The sequence below is a fragment of the Capronia coronata genome, assembly GCF_000585585.1.
Source record: "Capronia coronata CBS 617.96 chromosome Unknown acBCG-supercont1.6, whole genome shotgun sequence".
NCBI classification, from domain to species: Eukaryota; Fungi; Ascomycota; class Eurotiomycetes; order Chaetothyriales; family Herpotrichiellaceae; genus Capronia; species Capronia coronata.
Genome location: NW_006912898.1, coordinates 1,746,993 through 1,763,321, shown reverse-complemented (window position 1 = coordinate 1,763,321; position 16,329 = coordinate 1,746,993). Strand labels below are relative to the sequence as shown.

The following is a 16,329-nucleotide window of genomic DNA, read 5'->3' as shown; positions in this document are numbered from 1 at the left end:
CTTAGAACTCTATAGCAATCAATGCATTACGGCCGAGAGAAGGCGGATGTTGCCGTATTGGGATCGCAAGGCTGCGCCCCCCTCGCGTTGTACGCCGAAAATAGTAAAGCGTCGAACAGGATCCACCAACCAGGGACAGATACGGATATTGGTCGCCGCTTTGATACCAGAGGCATCTGGCACAGAGAGAACAGTCTCAGGTGATGGTTGAACGTCAGTCTTGTTGTTTTGAACATTGTGTTTGAGTTTTCAGAGCCGGCAGGGAGTCGATTGTCACAGAGATCTCTGGACAGTTGGAGGTCAATGGCTGGGCAGGCCATTTCATGTCAGGAGTCAGGACTGAATGATAGTTAAGAAAGAGATGGGGCAGAAACCACTCTTCGATACGAGATCATGGAAGGCCTCATCAGCACGCCTGAAAATGCAGTCGACCTACAGACGGGGCCGCTCTTCTCTAGACTATGTTTTGGACGTCGTCTGTACTGTCCCTGCAGGCTGCGCTTCCTCTTGGGCGCTGAATCACCATCCGTCCAGCATTGTCTCTAGACGCCCGATTTCCCGGCGCCAGCACTCCATCCGGGTCAATCGCATCCTTGAGCAGGTGATTGAACATCAACAAGGCCCTATCATTCCAATTATACGTGGCCATGACTTGATCCTGCAGCGCCAGATGGGTTCTGTACTCCCCCATTCCAATCCTGGCATCTTCAACGACCATCTCCTCCATCATGAACCTCGCACGATGTTTGGAGTCAACATTTCCCCGACCATAGACGATCATGGCAACATGACCCTGGGACAGAACGTAGGGAAATCCAGTTCTTGAGGCATCCTCTTGGTGGATTCGTGTTGCTTCATCACGTCCACTCACGTCAGAAGACTAATAGGACTAACGGCCCCATGTGAGCCGTTGGGCACCCAGAGCACTCAATACAGCTCCCGCAGATCAGGCATATGCTGTGGTACATCATATCAGGTCAATGGACGGCGAGTATGCTCCTCCGGCAGCGAAATTGGCTGGCATAAGCAAGGCTGCACATCTGCACACGTGTTCACAGCCTTGTCCATCATCTATCTCATCTCATCTCAGCTCAGTGGGATCCGAAGATCGAGGGATCCATGAACGGGTCCCTTGACAAGGTTGTGATGTGTTTACTCTGGCTCTTCTCATCAACTCTATGGCTATCTATTCTCGACTGCAGTCCATAACGGGTATCGTCTACCCTTGACTCCGTCGCAGCATCTGGTGGTGCTGGAGTGAAGCTGGCATGGTAAAGCTCATGTGGACGCCACCTCGCCCCAGGAAATATTGCTCTGCAGTGTATCGAATGTTCTGCGATTGTTCCAGACTACCACCCAGCAATAAGAGAAGGTTTTCGCCCGGCCTGGTCCTGCACACCAAAGTAATACGACAGGAGCGTTGTAGTGAGATGCCCATCGTCAATACCGAAAGGCCGTCAAGATCAGCACTCTTCCCTCTTCAACCCATCCCAAGACAACGAGATCAAGTCGAAAGGTGTCGGGGTAGACGTGGCTCGTCGTCGTCGTACGGCTCGCCGGCTGTTTCCCGAGCCAGATCGTTGATCCATCTCTCGTTCGGCTTGAGAGATTTTCCTCCAGCCACGGACGACGCCAGATACAGCCAGCTAAGGGCGTTTCCGACGGTGTGGACCTCATCACTGACATGTGCGCTGGCATACTCGCTCATCTCTTCATACAGGTCATTGTCGGTGACCAGGTCGTAAAGATGTTTCGCGACGGCTTCGTGATCGCCGCGTTCCACCAGGTAGCCGCTCTTCTTGTCCACCACCTGGAGCGGGATGCCACCTGCGCGAGTTGCGATGATAGGTTTACCCTGCGACAACAAATCATGTCAGCGTGTTCAAAGCCTCCGAAATTCAACATTGGGTTGTTCTCTCACCTTGTGTACTGCTTCGGACACCTTGACCTCGAAGCCTTCACGGGTAGACAGTTGCAGGGCGACGGTACACAGTGACATGATGGCATTCAGGATTTGGTCACTGGGACCAAGGCGGACCACCACAATATCACCGACCAGGTCTGGGTATGAGTTGTGGATCATGTCCATGGTCTGGTCATAGATCAGGGTTCCGTCCGGATCGTCCACGGAGCCGTGGCCGCAGATGACCAGCTGCTGGACATTCCGCAGTGGCTCGTCTTTCATGAGTTCTCGGAATCTCGCATAGCTTTTGATCACGTCGGGAATCCCCTTGGCAGGGTCGAACCGGGCGATCTGCGTGAAGTACCCTCGGTCAGGGTAGGCAAGTTGCGGCAGGCCCTGCGCTTGACATGTCTGTCTGAGGACGTGCAGATAATACTGCACATCCCAGTCGGCCATGGTCTTATTTAATCCGTCAAGCCTACCGGTAATAACATATTAGCTATCAACTCAGGCTCATAGACTGACCTTGCGACTTACCAATCTGTGGTGGCAGGGAGCCATCCAAGTGCCTCTTTTTGGACATCCATTGGCACGAAAGACCGCACAGGATGACTGAGGAAGATGTCGGCATGTTTGATGGAATTCCATAGGAATTTCCACACGTGCTCCGCGGAGCTGCCTTCCTCCTGGACAAGGTCGTCTCGGACCTCGATGTGGCATCGAAAGATGACAGGGCGGTTGGGTGCGAATTTTTTGGCGATGGGGATCAGTTCAGGCATCTGTGGATCGTCGATGATGATCACATCTGCACCTCCATCCTCCGGAGCCCTCAATGGGCCGGATTCTCCCATCCAGTATCGTTCGGCGTTGTCGTAAATCCACTCTTTGATCTTTCCGAGCTGCTCATCAGTGGTGCGGACTTCAGGCCCTACAGCGCCTTGAAGAATATTGTGGTTGTTCTTGGTGATACGGAAAACGTCTGGCCTAGGCTTGGGAACGAACCTGTACGAACAGTCAGTCATGGGCCGAACTTGCCATCAATCGAGTTTCGGGGGTCGAACCATTCCAGATCAACGTCGTGGAGTCGCAAGAACCGAATCAACGCATGTCGCATCAAGGCTACACCGCCGCCTTGGGGAGTGGCACTGAAGAAACAAATTCTAAGCTTCCGATCGACCACATCCTTGATGTACTTCTGGACCGCCCTCCACGTTGGTTCGCGCACGGATCGCTTATAGTCATCGATAGTGGCCAGGTGAATCATGCCTGCCATATCAACTTCGACTTGATTCTGGTAGCTGATCGACAGCCGCGGCAGTTTGGTTGGCCCATAGAATCTATCATGACATTAGTCTGACGGTAGAGATGGACAATCGTACGTGGCCAGCAACTTACGCGAGACACTTTCGAGCAGCAGAATCTGCGATTTCATCAACGAGAAGTTGTTTCCGTCGCTCACGGACCTTGCTTGTTGGCGCTAGAGTGTTGGACCCGACCACAATGGGCACAATATCCAATTGCGACCACAACTGAGAACAAAGGTTTGGACTCTTGCGGTGGAGGGCCTTCGTGACGCCTGCACCGAGGATTTTGCAGACATGTTCCTTCCGGTAAGCCTCCAGCTGCGTGATGATGTGATCGGCCACCCATTCGGAGTTTTCGTCCTTGCGCGCATCTTCTTGGGCACAGAGACGGTGCACGGCAAAGTCGACGCTATATGTGCCATCGTGAATGGCAATACCAATCTTCAAAGCAGACTCTGATTCAACTTCAATCGCGATACCTGCCCAGAATTCCTAGAAAGTAAAGGTCAGTCAGCGTCAGCTAGTCACGTATCGGTGGCAGCCTCAGCGGGTGATGGATCTAGGGATGTCTTGGTCAAGGAAAGGCCTCCACGTACACTCAAGCTGGTCCCGATGGCCAAGGTATCAGGTTGTTGACTATCAGGCTGCTGGATACTGAGGGAGCGTGCGCGATGATACTCAGGGACTTGGGATACAAAGTCCCTGTGTACTTCGGTACTGTGTTTGAGGGTTGCGTCACCCATGGTTTGTGAATTGTTCTTGAGGGTTTCACACAATGCGCCAGTGACAGCTGCGTCGGATATTTATATGTGCGCTGGCAAGTGGATGTAGGCTGTGAAAGGCTCAAGCCACAGAAGCAAAGGCGAGTTATCTCAGAAAGAGACTGGGATTGAGTGAGGCGAGTATCTTCGATCGAGCAGTTGACAAGGGTGTTTAGGCGACGTGGTAGACGAACAAAAACCAGAAGCCAGAGATGATCAAGCTAAGATGAGTTTACATCACCAGTGGACAAGATTGTACGTATTGCACAAGTACGTAGTCGGAGAACACCCAGCGCCGGGAATTATTGCCTGTCCCTCTGACGTAGCAAGCAGATAGCAGGTCCCCCGAGCCGGTCGGTCGAGGCGGGAGATCGTGGCTTGACCAGGGCTTTTCAATGTCTAGATGATGGCCAAAGATCAAAATGGATACCCAACGTCTGGATCTGGTTGGACCTTGCCGGGATCTCAACGGTAGATAGCGTGCTTAGGACAATTGGACGAGCTCCAGGCGTATGCCTCAGCGATCAACATCACCTGATGGTGACAGGAGCGTGGACCAACCAGGGGAGCAACAACGTCCACGTCAGGGGCACGGTTATCCACGTACCTTCGGATGTTGTTTCGACGAGGCCCGGTCAGCCTGTTGCCAGGGTCCTGTGAGCCTTATGCGTCGCAGGTGAATTTGTCCTGGTTAGTAGAATACTTTGTGGAAGTTCCTGTCGTCTGTTGGTTGTTGAGAAAGATGAATTAGAAGCTGCTGTCGTTGAGTGAGAGAATTGACCGAGGCGGGGCGTTGTATTGAAATGACTCAATACAGAGTTACATCGTACCTAAATGCTCCCATGAATTTGGAATGACAGCCCTGTCAAGCCGTGAATCACACCAAATGACCGGTCTGATGATCTGAGACACACGCCCGATACGCGATATGCGATGCGCTGAGAAATTCATCGACCTCAAATTGTCTCAATCCATCAACATAACCTTTATTGATAGCTTCGTCACCTTCACCTTCGTCTTCAAAGTTGCCCTACGGAGATGGATGGGGACGCAATACTCTGTAATGCTCAGCAACGTCCCTGAACCCCTCCAGGGGATCTACTTCGTGGAGCATCCCTCCCCAACTCACACGATTTGCGATTGTACCTTGCATACTGTGCCTAGGGTCTAGAATTAGCTAGGTATCTACCTGATCTTTGCTGGCCCGGCCGCAGAGTGGTACGGCATCTTGTCGCCCCTATCAAAGTGTTTCATCAGACCTCAAAATAGCCCGGAGAAGGTGACGCTAAAGATCTCCTGACAGCCTTCGGCAGATCCCGCTGCCGCACGCACCTCATATGATCCAGCCGAAAGGAGGATCTATATGGGATTGCTTCTAGACCACTCACTGTGACATGGATGTGGCGCTGCCAGGGCTGAGCCTTTGCACATACCAAGGCGGCATCGGCCGAGTGCCATGGCATGGCGATGGGGGATGCACTTGTATTGTGACGAGGCTGAGCTATTCGGGGTGCCATGAGCGGGTAGGAGATTTAATAAGCTCACAACAAACAGTACGCCATTTTCGCTCATTAAGACACCTGATATGATAGTTTACTGTCCTGGTATACTTCTGGCTTATCATGGCAGAGCCGATCGTCCCTTTGTTCCGATCTGTAAAGTGCTGATTGAGTATACTAACCGCCATTACTTAAACGAGGCCAGCCTGCTCCAACTCCGCCTCAAAGCTCTCTCCACGTACAAACAAAAGCCTTTGTAATCGTTGCCGCTGAGATAGACCGTCTCCTAGTGCCCATTCCGACCTTCCTTTGAGGCCAGCCTCTCCCAAAATCCCCTTTTCAGTCCCAACAGCCATTGCACTCTTGTTGAATCAACATTCCTTCCTCCCAGCCACTCTCTTCTTTCACCAACGTCTAGTCAGATCTCTCAGGATACTGCAACAGACAGTCATCTTCAGGACCATTTTCGGCGAGACCCCCAAGTCATCTCACAGCCCATATCTCCACCTTGCTCCCTTTAGGATTGACCCATCCACTTGATGTCGAGTGATATTCTGTGTCTCGTCGATTCCGCAATCGTGGCAGACAGATGCCCAGTTGGCAGTTGCCTTTTTCATGGAGTCTGCAAGGCTCGACTAAAATTTCTGATTCTGGGCAGGTGTGGTGTGTCTGGCTGCTGGTTCATGACCATCAACGACATCTGGAACTCGACCGAAGTATATCATAAATGTCCTCCAAGAAGTCATTCGAAGCCTGTTCTTCCTCCGAGGTAGCTGCAGTTGCAGTCCAACGCGAACAGAATCGTCGTATCTCAATCACACATCGAAGAAGGAAGAGAATTTCCCGAGGAATAGGCATATTCAAGGCAGACTTCACCACTTGAACCAAATGCACTAAGTTTGTGGTGAGATGGCTTCTGTGCTGGTTGTTGTTATTGTCGCTGTTGTCGTCGTCGCCGTTGCTGCTGCTGCTGCTGCTGCTGGTGTCAAGTCGTCCTCGTCCTTGCGGTGGTTTCTCACATTGCTTGAAGAATCGATCGGTAACCCAGCTTGTCATGGCTTTGGCTTGGTTGTAGATTCGGCGAATTGGTTCTGGAAGGCGGTCTAGTTGTGGTTGTGGTTGTGGTTGAGACATATTGATGTGTTGGAACGAGGTGCGCGTGAATGATGAGTCTGCTTTCGTCTTCTTCTGTGCTTCTTTGCGGATGGGATCTCTAGAGTATGCTGCCTTTCATCGCGGTGATATATGTATTGCCAAATGGGGGACTGCCGGATTGGGTGAATCTGTACACGCAGCAGGCAGTTGTGGTGTGGTTAGCACGGCAATGGGGACTTTTGAGACATTGATGCTCCAGGTCCACGACTCCCATTGTCAGAACAAAGACGACGAGGTCAGTGCCAGTATATTGGGTTGAGAACTGTTTCTGGCATGAACCGGTCTGTAATCTTGCCGGTTGGAGTTCCAGCCCTTGTTTCAGAGCTCAAGGCTGATTCGAGAGCACTGCTTGTGGTAAAGTGGCCAAAGACAGAGAAACATCTGGCGACCGATTGAAACAGAAGAACAAAAGAAACTATCACTGAAAGTCATGAGGATGAACACTTCAAAAACTTCAAGTTGGGAAAAGTTGATTTGGTAAGGGAGAACTTTGCCACTACGCGCATCGTCAACCGGATGAACAACGGGATTTCGACCATGTCTCGAAGTACAATCCCCGACAAGACAACATAGTGCCGCGGTCGCTATCGGACCAGCATTCCACAATCATATTGTTTCAATTTCGTCGTCATGTCTTTCGACTTTGTTCCGACGCTCTTGTTCTTTCCGTCCCTGTTCCAACACCTTTTTCCTCTCCTCCCGTGACTTTCTCTGGTTCACGACAAATGCACCGAGAGGGGTGTCTTGCCATTGGACATCCTTGAGGAAGCCTTCTACCTCTGCACGGTCTTTCGGGGAGAAATTGATCTTGTTCCTCCTCTCCTCGATCCACCTAGCATTAGCCTCGGACTTTTGCACTAGCAAGAGAAGAGCTTGGTTCAGCTTTGCATTTCTGTTGCCAGTCGACTTTGAAGCTGCCTTCAGCCACCGTTTCAGCATGACTATCGTAGGCAGTTGCAGCTCAGGGTATGCAATGCTCTTGGTCCAGAGGACAAAGAATTCCGAAAACAGTTCCACGACCTGCTCACCGACGCCTTCTTGATAGACCTTCGTCTTCAGGTACGATGTTGGAGCTCGGATATTGGAGTCGAAGTCGAGAGGGCGCAGCGTTGCAGCTTTGGCCGACTTCTTCATCTCTGCAGAATTGAGCACCTCCAGAAGCGCTGCAGAAAGCGGGATGTACGTCTCGGTTGCCTGAGAAATCCGTAACAGTGATCTCATCAGGTGGAAGCGAAGAGGAAAGTAGGTCGAAGTCGGGATCAGCCTCATGACTCCGAGGGTCACTTGGACAACAGGGTAGATCAATGGTCGCAGTTGTGACTGTTTGCCATTCTGAGCCTCGAGGAGGGAGTTGCAGTGCAACGACAACACTCGTGACCAGAAGTCGAGAGAATGCACAAATTGCCAGTTGTAGATGGTCTTGTAGGAGTCTTTCGTGGGCTTGGTGATGTTGGTCCGAAGATGAATGGCAAGCTGACGGATGAAAGTGAAGCCAGTGGTGTAGCCGACTTTCTGATCTATACCCCAGATCTCTGCAGCTGAGTTCTTCATGAGATTTATTCCGGCAAGAGTGTGGATAGTAGTATTCCGGCTGCCTTTGACCACACCTTCGTAAGTAGACTTCAGGACAGCTTCTCGGATTCCAGCATCTCCAATCACCATGAGCCGGCGAATGATCAGAAAAGCTGTGATTCTGGTTGCCTCATCCGAAGAGTTATCGGACCAGATTGACGCCACAGCTCTTGTGATAACCTTGAGGAACTTGCGGAATTGTAGCAGATAAGGCAGTAATGGCTCGAACGACTGGAGTGCCAGTCTCAATGTCTTGGTGTCGGACAGATGGCCGAGCAGATGGTGAAGGGAAGAAGCATGTGATTTGATCAAGGGTGCCAGAGTCTTGAACTTGGGCGAATCGGTCGGCACCCGCACTTTACCCCCAGCAGTCTCCTTGACGGGGAGATGGTGAGCGAGTGCCTCGGGAACCTGCTTCAGCGCCGTCACCAGAACCTCGTGGTAAACCTCGGCACTGGGGATGTTGTATTTGAAAGCCTTATCCTCCTCGTCATCGGCGTGGGCAGCAGCACGGAATGCCAGAACGACTTGTCGTAGTGCTCTGATGGAGAACCCTTCGACCAAAGAGGACTTCCACTTCTTGACCATGGCGAGTGTCACATCGTCGGGGGCGGCAGGTTCTTCGGCGCCTCCTTTCGTCTTCTGTTTCTTAGCTGGAGGCTCTCCGTCACTGAGTTCATCCACTTCCGCAAGATCATCGTCCTCGTCGAAGTCCAGCAATTCGGCGTCATTCTCTTGAAGGTATTTGTAAAATTCCGGGTCTTTCTCCGCCAATGCAGCCAGTTGACCTTTGTGCTCGGCAGGGTCATCATCGGAGCCATCGCCTTCTGAATTGTCGGACACTCCATCTTCTTGTCTGTCTCCCTCTCTCTTGCGCTTTCCTGCGCCGCGCTTGGAAGGGTTTGTTTCCTCTCCCGGAATGTCTAGGGCTTCCTGGAAGAATTCGTCTTCATTCATATCAACACCTTGGTCTGGTGATGATGAATCGCCATCGGAGCCTGCAGCGTCGTCGTCGCCCTTCGATCGCTTTTCTGCCCGCTGTTTCTTTTTCGCCTTGACCTGATGTCGCTGTTTGATTTTTGCGAAGTCCTTTCTTCGGTCGATGGTCTCCTTTAGCCGGTTTCTCTCAAACTTCTTGGTCGCTTTCTTTTGTTTCACCATGATTGCAGAGTCAATGAGGGTTTAGAGAGCGTTGTGAGGAAATGTCATCGGTCAGGGAAAAGGCAGCGTCTCTCCAACGCAACTTTGCAGCGCCCGTCCAGAAAAAATCGTGCCAAGCCGAAGTATTGCCGGAGTTTCTCCGCCTGCTGCGAATGGCTTTAGACGTACTACTGATACGTACCTAGCATTATCCTACTACCGCGTTTACTACATGCAGTGGTCGTTGTGTACAAAGCAATGACCGGCGGTCCATTCAATTATATCTGTCTGACCTCCTCTCTGGGAGACAATATCAATTGACCTGATGTAAGATCGAAAACAAGCCACCATGTACGGCTCACCGGCTTCCCGACCGCTCTCGTATGCGCCTACACCGTACACCTACACACCAACCAATACTCTCTCGGCGCGCATCAACCTCGACGAGGAGGTGAAGCTTGCCGACACAGCAGCAGAGCGCGACCTCATTGACTCCTTGGCGGAGATCTACAGCATTATCCGCACGCTGGACGGGCTGGAAAAGGCCTACATTAAAGATGCCATCCCAGAAAACGAGTACTCGGACATGTGCTCGAAGATGCTGAAACAATACCGGTCTATACTGAATGACGAGAGTGTGTCTCGTGAGTTTGTCGATTTGGACACGTTCACGGGGAAATGGGATATCGAATGTCCGCGCGCGAAGGAGAGACTCAGAGTGGGCTTGACCGCGGATGAAGTTCTCACTGTGCAGAAGGCCGCGCCAGGCTCTACGGCCCCGGTGGGCACGGCATCAGGCAGTTTGATTCTGGCGGCGACGGAGAACTTCATCACCTTTCTGGATGCCTTGCGATTGAACATGGTCTCTAAGAGCGCGTTACACCCTCTGCTCTCCGATGTGATTCAGTCGGTGAACAAAGTGACCGATCAGGACTTTGAGCATCGCGGCAAGATCATTCAGTGGCTGATCACGCTCAATCAAATGAAGACTTCGGAAGAGCTGAGCGAGGAACAAGCCCGGGACCTGGCCTTTGATATGGAACAGGCATATAATGGATTCAAGTCCATCATTCAGTGAATTTCAAGGATATCGTTGGCCTGACGACAGCGTTAGACAACTCATGGCTGGGAACTGGGTGTCCTTTTAGGCTGCTCTACGCTTCTGGTCTACTGCGACGAGTCGTTCTGGCCCTGTGGAGAAGAGGTGCGCCCGAAGTCAACGGCGAGCAAACCTGGGACAATGCTTTGCCAACTTTAACTCATTCTTCGCCCCTGAACACGGCTGTGTGTCGGCTACAAGGCGCGACCGCTACTGGAGCAGGTGGATGAGATGATGTTGGGGGCAGGAATAACAGCAGTCCCCGGTCAAATGACCCACCGACGGAGGATCGTACTGAGGATTCTTCTATCATCCTCCGACGACAGATCTTCCAATAGGAGAGAGGATATCTCAGGGCTTTCTTCGAGACCGACACTCCGTGCTGGCCGGACATGGATCCTCTCCTGGCCCACTGTGAATGGCACAACTGCGTCAGGCACCACATTCAGCCTCACTGCTCAAACCCAGAGACGATACTGGACTGGTCGTGATGAAGGCTCGAGTTTTGAATTCGACCAAGTTCATGCAGTTCCAACCTTGCGGGATACAACACACCAGTCTCAGCCACTCGTTCCCTCCGGCAATCACTGCGAGCGAGCGAGGACATCCGTCAGGAATCCTACATACAGCCGGGGGAGAGAAATGCGACGGGCAGCCTTGGTCCAACGCATGACTCTGGTACTGGACACGATACATACTTTGCGAGGAACTTGAATAGCAATTGGTCCATCCCCCCGGAGGACATATGATTTCGTCAGGCTCAGCCTTCGTGATACCTGATGCCTGATGCCTGTTCCCTCAAAGCTATCTCTACCGAAAAGTGGAACACATTTCTGCTGTCGAGTTATGCAAAAAGAAAAAAGACTTCTCTATCCAGAATACAGTCCACAGCTCCCCCACTAAGCATTGACTCGATTGCTGCCGTCCTTGTCGTCAGTCCTTCCTTGACTGTGTAAAATAATACCTTGGGTACGGATGGATGCATAACAACTTCCAGACACCGTTCACAAAATCGTCTACGCTATAGATAGGTATCCATCCATACTACATCTTGGATCCGAGGTTGCCGGTACTAAGGAAGTGTCTGCACGGGTGTCTTGGGTCTGAAGATAGATCTACACAGTACCTACACTGGCAGCTGACGAGAAGTATCTGATCCACCATATAGGTAGTCATCTTTCCATCCACTTTAAACCCCTAATACATTACGTTAGCTTAGATACTTTGTCCACGGTGAAACAAGCGATCTACTCTGTAAGGTATTTATTAGACTGAAGGATCAAAAACCGAACGGCCCGTCATCTGGTGGGCTGATGACGTCGCAGGTGTTTATCTATCTCAGGTACCTATAGAGTACTACTACTAATAGATACTATTATACCTTACTAAGTAGATACCTAGGTATTTATCTTATCAGTTCGACCATCAGTTCCACTAAACGGCCAGGTACATACCGCACCTCCATGTTACCTTACCTACTACCTACCTACCTAAGATACAACGGGTGCGAATCGAATGCATTGAACACTTACAACCTAGTAGTATCGGATTCAGGGTGAACCGTAGGTACCTAGGTGCGCAATGCCTTGAGTGGGTGCAGTGGGTGAGGTAGACGGATTAAATCAGGCAAGTCATGTTAACAGTCTTGCCTCACCACTGTGGTAGTATATAGTATAGCATCCTACTAGTAGTATAGCATAGTATAGCATAGTATAGCATAGGTAGCATAGCATATACTAGCAGTAGGAAGTGGTGTGTGTTCCTTGCATCCAAGTTGTGCGACGTTGCAGTAGTAGTCCGTAGTACGTAGTGGTAGGCAGACTGGAGTTGAAACGAGGAGGAACGCATATTACAACGCACAAACCTCACATCACATCACATCACCACCCGAAGAAAATCCAATATAAAAACAACACTCAACTCTCTTCCAGCTTGTGGGTACGGTTTCATACATTTGGAAGTTAGCACCCAGTACCAGGACTCCGGGATGGAGATGGAGAGTGACGATGAGTTCAGATCGTCATTCCCATTTCCGTCACCCACTGTCTACTACGTACCTAAGGTAAGGAGATACTTCTTATTCATTTGCCTACCGCGTATTGGGCCTATCATGTCATATACACAGGTGATATATCGGCACATATTTCAGGAAACCAAGTCTCGTCAGCCATCTCTCCCTCTCTGCCCTTTTCTTTTTGGCTCTTTCTGCTGGCCGCTCGCTTTGCAGCCGTCGGGTCTTTTGGAGAGACGGCACTTTTCACTGCCCGCCATTCATCAAATTCCAAACGCCGGGCCATGATCGGAGTCGGACAGAGAAACGAAACTTAAGATCTTGTCGCGCATATCATCCAGTATTACCGCCTCCACCACTACCACTACCACTGTTGTCGGTCGTTCGGGCAGATACACGTCGGCCAACCTGCGCTTGCCGGATACTCGCGGCGTCCGAACCGTCATCCGTACTGACACTCTGATATAACGAGGACCCTCGACTCAACGGCGTCCGCGCTCCTCCTACATGACTCTCCCCGTCGTCAGGCGGGTCATTGAACGGCGAGCCCTCGATCGGACTGACAGGAGCCGAGTCTGCAAATGGATTGGTGGCTGAGACCGGGGTTGGTGGCCCTGCTCTGGTTTCTCTCACGATGGAGCCGTACGGAGGCGGTGCTGTAGATGTTGAGAGTGGACGAGGGATGGGATCAGCGGATGCACTTCCAAGAGCACCGATGGATCGAAGATGAGACGGGCTGACGGGATGCTGGGCGTGCGAAATCGCATCTCGGTAAGGAGGGGCCACTTCTTCTTCGATGCTGTGCAAGCTGGGTTCTGTACTCTGAGCCGCAGTGTTCGAGTTGACCGCCCCACTGCGAACACTTGCGTCTCGACTGCGAATGCTGTTGGTGCTGGAGAACCGGCCGCCCATAAGCAGCTCGGCATCAAAGGAGAACGCCCGCAAATGTCGAGACCATTTCTTGCCCGCCTTCTTGGGCTGTTTCTCTGAGACCACGGCCCCAGCACCAAGATTCCGTCTCCGCCTCCTTCTGGCACAGAAAAAGAAGAGGAAGATGCCTGCCAGCGCCGCGACAACGACCGGCACCGCAATGGCAGCTTTGAGGCCGGAAGAGCAGGAGATGCTGTGGCAGGAACTGTGAGAGACGGTTACGGCGCCACTGGTGTTGCTTGCCGCATTGGTGGCGGTCGTCGAAGCCAGGTCATTCAAACTGGAGGATGCGACCGCGGTCACCGAGGTGGTGAAAGTGGTTGATGATGTCGACGCCGTGGCGGCCGCACTCCGCGACCCAGAAGACGCGGTAGCCGCAGCGGAGGCACTCGAGGTTTCGGAGGCGGTCGACGACCTGGTAAGACTGCTGGCTCCTAGACCGGTTCGTGCTGCGCCGGTAGTCTGGGTAAATTCGCTTTCGAGCGAGGAGGCCAAGCTATCGAGATTGGTGGTCTCGGGTCCATTCACACTGCTTATATGAGTGAAGCCGTCGTTATCGGGGGGACCCATGGTACTGAACGCAGGAGAAAAGGTGGGAGTGAATGGCGGCGTGAATGGTTGTGTATCTGGTATACTTCTCCGGGCTACGCGGGGCCTCGAGAGGAAGTGATGTAGGAAAGCGTTTCGAGCCAGAGTGACGGCGACCCCTCGAGAGGATCCGCGTGCGACATGTAAAGGCAGAAGGGCTGCAGGCAGAGTGCTGTGGCAGGACACGAGCCTGGCAGGATTCGCTGGAAGCGACAGCAGGATGTCAAGGTCAGGCGTCGTCAGTGGTGGGATTCCGGAGAGGCTGGTCTCGGACTCAGGTGTCAAATGCAGTCTCAGGCCAGACCAACAGGGCCAGATAAGACGGAGATCGAGATGGAGATGGGAGTTGGATCGTAGGATTGTGGAAGGATCAAATACGAGAGATCATCAGTAACGAGGCGCAGTGGGAAAAGAGGGAATAGTGGTAGTACTAGTAGTGGTGGTGGTGGTGATGGTGATGATGGTTGTACTCTGTAGGAGTAGGAGGAGGTGGGATGGGCGTGTTCAGTGGGCAGGAAGGGGGGTTAAGCAGGGCACTAGGTCAGCCTAAGGAGCCTCCTAAGCCGGGGAAGTACCTGCTAATGGCTTAGGGAGCAGATGGATGCGGCAGGCGTGGGCTGCCATGTGCTGGGCTTTAGCTAACGGTGAGCCTGTATGTCTTCAAGACATCCAGCCAGCCCATTCAAGTTCAGGTATTGACTCCTCGTTTCGTACCTAAGGCGGCCAAGGGGCTAGGTTACTATGCCACCCCAGGCTACTTAGGCTCCTTAGGCCCCTTAGTCCTGCTAGGCTTAGGCCGATGGGGTCTCAGGTACCAACAGGTCCATATTAAGGTACCTTAGTATTGACTCGTCTTGTCTATCCTCAGGCTTGCGATGTACTCTGTACACGTAGGATCGCTAGTTCTCCGACCGGTATACTCTGTAGATCTTACAGTGGTAGACTTCGACTCCATACTGGGCGTGCATCTAAACCAAGGAGTCCGATTGACCGATGCTGGTACGCCAACACTTGCATTCTTAACGACGGGCACCAGGAACAATAACCCCTACGATCCCTGGAACGCAACCATGCGGACTCGGTACAGGAGAGCATCTCCTGATCATTCTCGGAGAGTCTACGCTAGCCCTAGGGGGCGTCCGGATGTCTGTTCCTCTCCTGTATACCGGTATGATTGGTTGCTGTTCACCTGAGGTGCAGTGGTATGCTACAACGCCCGTCTTTCCAGGAGAGACATTCTTGGGTAGTACATCGGCCAGAACCACTAGGCAGGTTACCACCGACGGAGTTCCGACCCCAGCCAAACTCAACGCCTGCCGCGTTGAGGATCTAAGGTACATGTAGGTACCAGCGCCCCTACGACCGGACATACACCGGCCATTAATACCAGTTCGACTACTATCATACCGGGTCCTCACTGTACGGGCCTCCTACCAGACCACTACCCAACCCAACAAGAACTCAAGTCTTCCATCCACCACCCAGGGTCGCCTATATCATGTCAACATGGACTTCCCTCACCTTGCCAAGTTCATCCCAAGGCTGGTACCTAGTAATACTTATTACGCAGGCAATTTAATTTCCATTGAAGACAATCATCTTGAAGGCGCCGGCGAGCTTAGAGAATCCATAGAAGTGCCGTGCGTGCCCATCCATCGATCAGCCACTCTCTAAGTAGTAGTACTAGGCAAAGCAGAGTGTGACATGGCGTTTTGGCGCTGAAGATTGTTGGTAGACTTCCAGGAAATATCGGACATGACTTATCGAAGTGGTAGACGTTGAACGCAGGTCAAATCTATTAATGGCGTCGGTTCCTTGAGTAGCCCCAATCTGGAAGGTGGATGTCCGACGGCTACTGCTGCTACTAGAACTGAACCACATACAATGAAGCTGATGTGATGTGATTCGCCAGACATCACGTGGCACGGAGTCTACAAATTGCGACTTGCCGACCTCCAACATGCAACTTGAACTTGAACTGCATTCAATTCAACATTCAACCTTCAACCTTCAACCTCCTGCTTCCCCTTTGTCTCAGACAAGAAGAACATCGACTCGATTCAACGCCCTTGGTCTTGATCCTTGGTTGGTATCGATCACACCACGACCCTCTGCAGGGCTAGGTACTATTATGTGCCACGCCGGTCGCCTAGATGCAATACCTAACTACTTGTACCTTTCCGACCAACACCGGTTTGAAGACGATCTGACGAATCTCTGCGAGCCTGTAAAGGACCAAAGGTCGTTAGTTGATCCATCCGATACTCACATACTGAGCGGCACCCCTCATTCTTGTTTACCAGCGGCACCGCGGAGGTTGTTAATTTTGTCACCTTTCCTGCCTCGGCATGCCCGATAGATATTACA

At 51.9% G+C, this 16,329-nt stretch overlaps 4 protein-coding genes across 4 annotated transcripts; 1 reads left to right on the top strand and 3 right to left on the bottom strand.

Annotated features, from left to right (window-relative positions):
- Positions 1–1,504: 1,504 nt before the first annotated feature.
- A1O1_07308 (uncharacterized protein) lies at positions 1,505–3,950 on the bottom strand (the record flags this gene model as incomplete). The annotated part of the gene is made up of 6 exons (XM_007728180.1): positions 1,505–1,855; positions 1,922–2,381; positions 2,441–2,905; positions 2,965–3,240; positions 3,299–3,699; positions 3,804–3,950. 6 exons carry the CDS (start codon positions 3,948–3,950, stop codon positions 1,505–1,507), a joined length of 2,100 nt encoding a protein of 699 aa, XP_007726370.1.
- A 3,278-nt stretch (positions 3,951–7,228) lies between these two features.
- On the bottom strand, positions 7,229–9,355 carry A1O1_07307 (uncharacterized protein; the record flags this gene model as incomplete). The annotated part of the gene is made up of 1 exon (XM_007728179.1): positions 7,229–9,355. One exon carries the CDS (start codon positions 9,353–9,355, stop codon positions 7,229–7,231), a length of 2,127 nt encoding a protein of 708 aa, XP_007726369.1.
- Positions 9,356–9,683: 328 nt separating this feature from the next.
- Positions 9,684–10,412, top strand: A1O1_07306 (uncharacterized protein; the record flags this gene model as incomplete). Its single annotated transcript, XM_007728178.1, has 1 exon — positions 9,684–10,412. One exon carries the CDS (start codon positions 9,684–9,686, stop codon positions 10,410–10,412), a length of 729 nt encoding a protein of 242 aa, XP_007726368.1.
- A 2,365-nt stretch (positions 10,413–12,777) lies between these two features.
- On the bottom strand, positions 12,778–13,944 carry A1O1_07305 (uncharacterized protein; the record flags this gene model as incomplete). The annotated part of the gene is made up of 1 exon (XM_007728177.1): positions 12,778–13,944. One exon carries the CDS (start codon positions 13,942–13,944, stop codon positions 12,778–12,780), a length of 1,167 nt encoding a protein of 388 aa, XP_007726367.1.
- Positions 13,945–16,329: the final 2,385 nt, after the last annotated feature.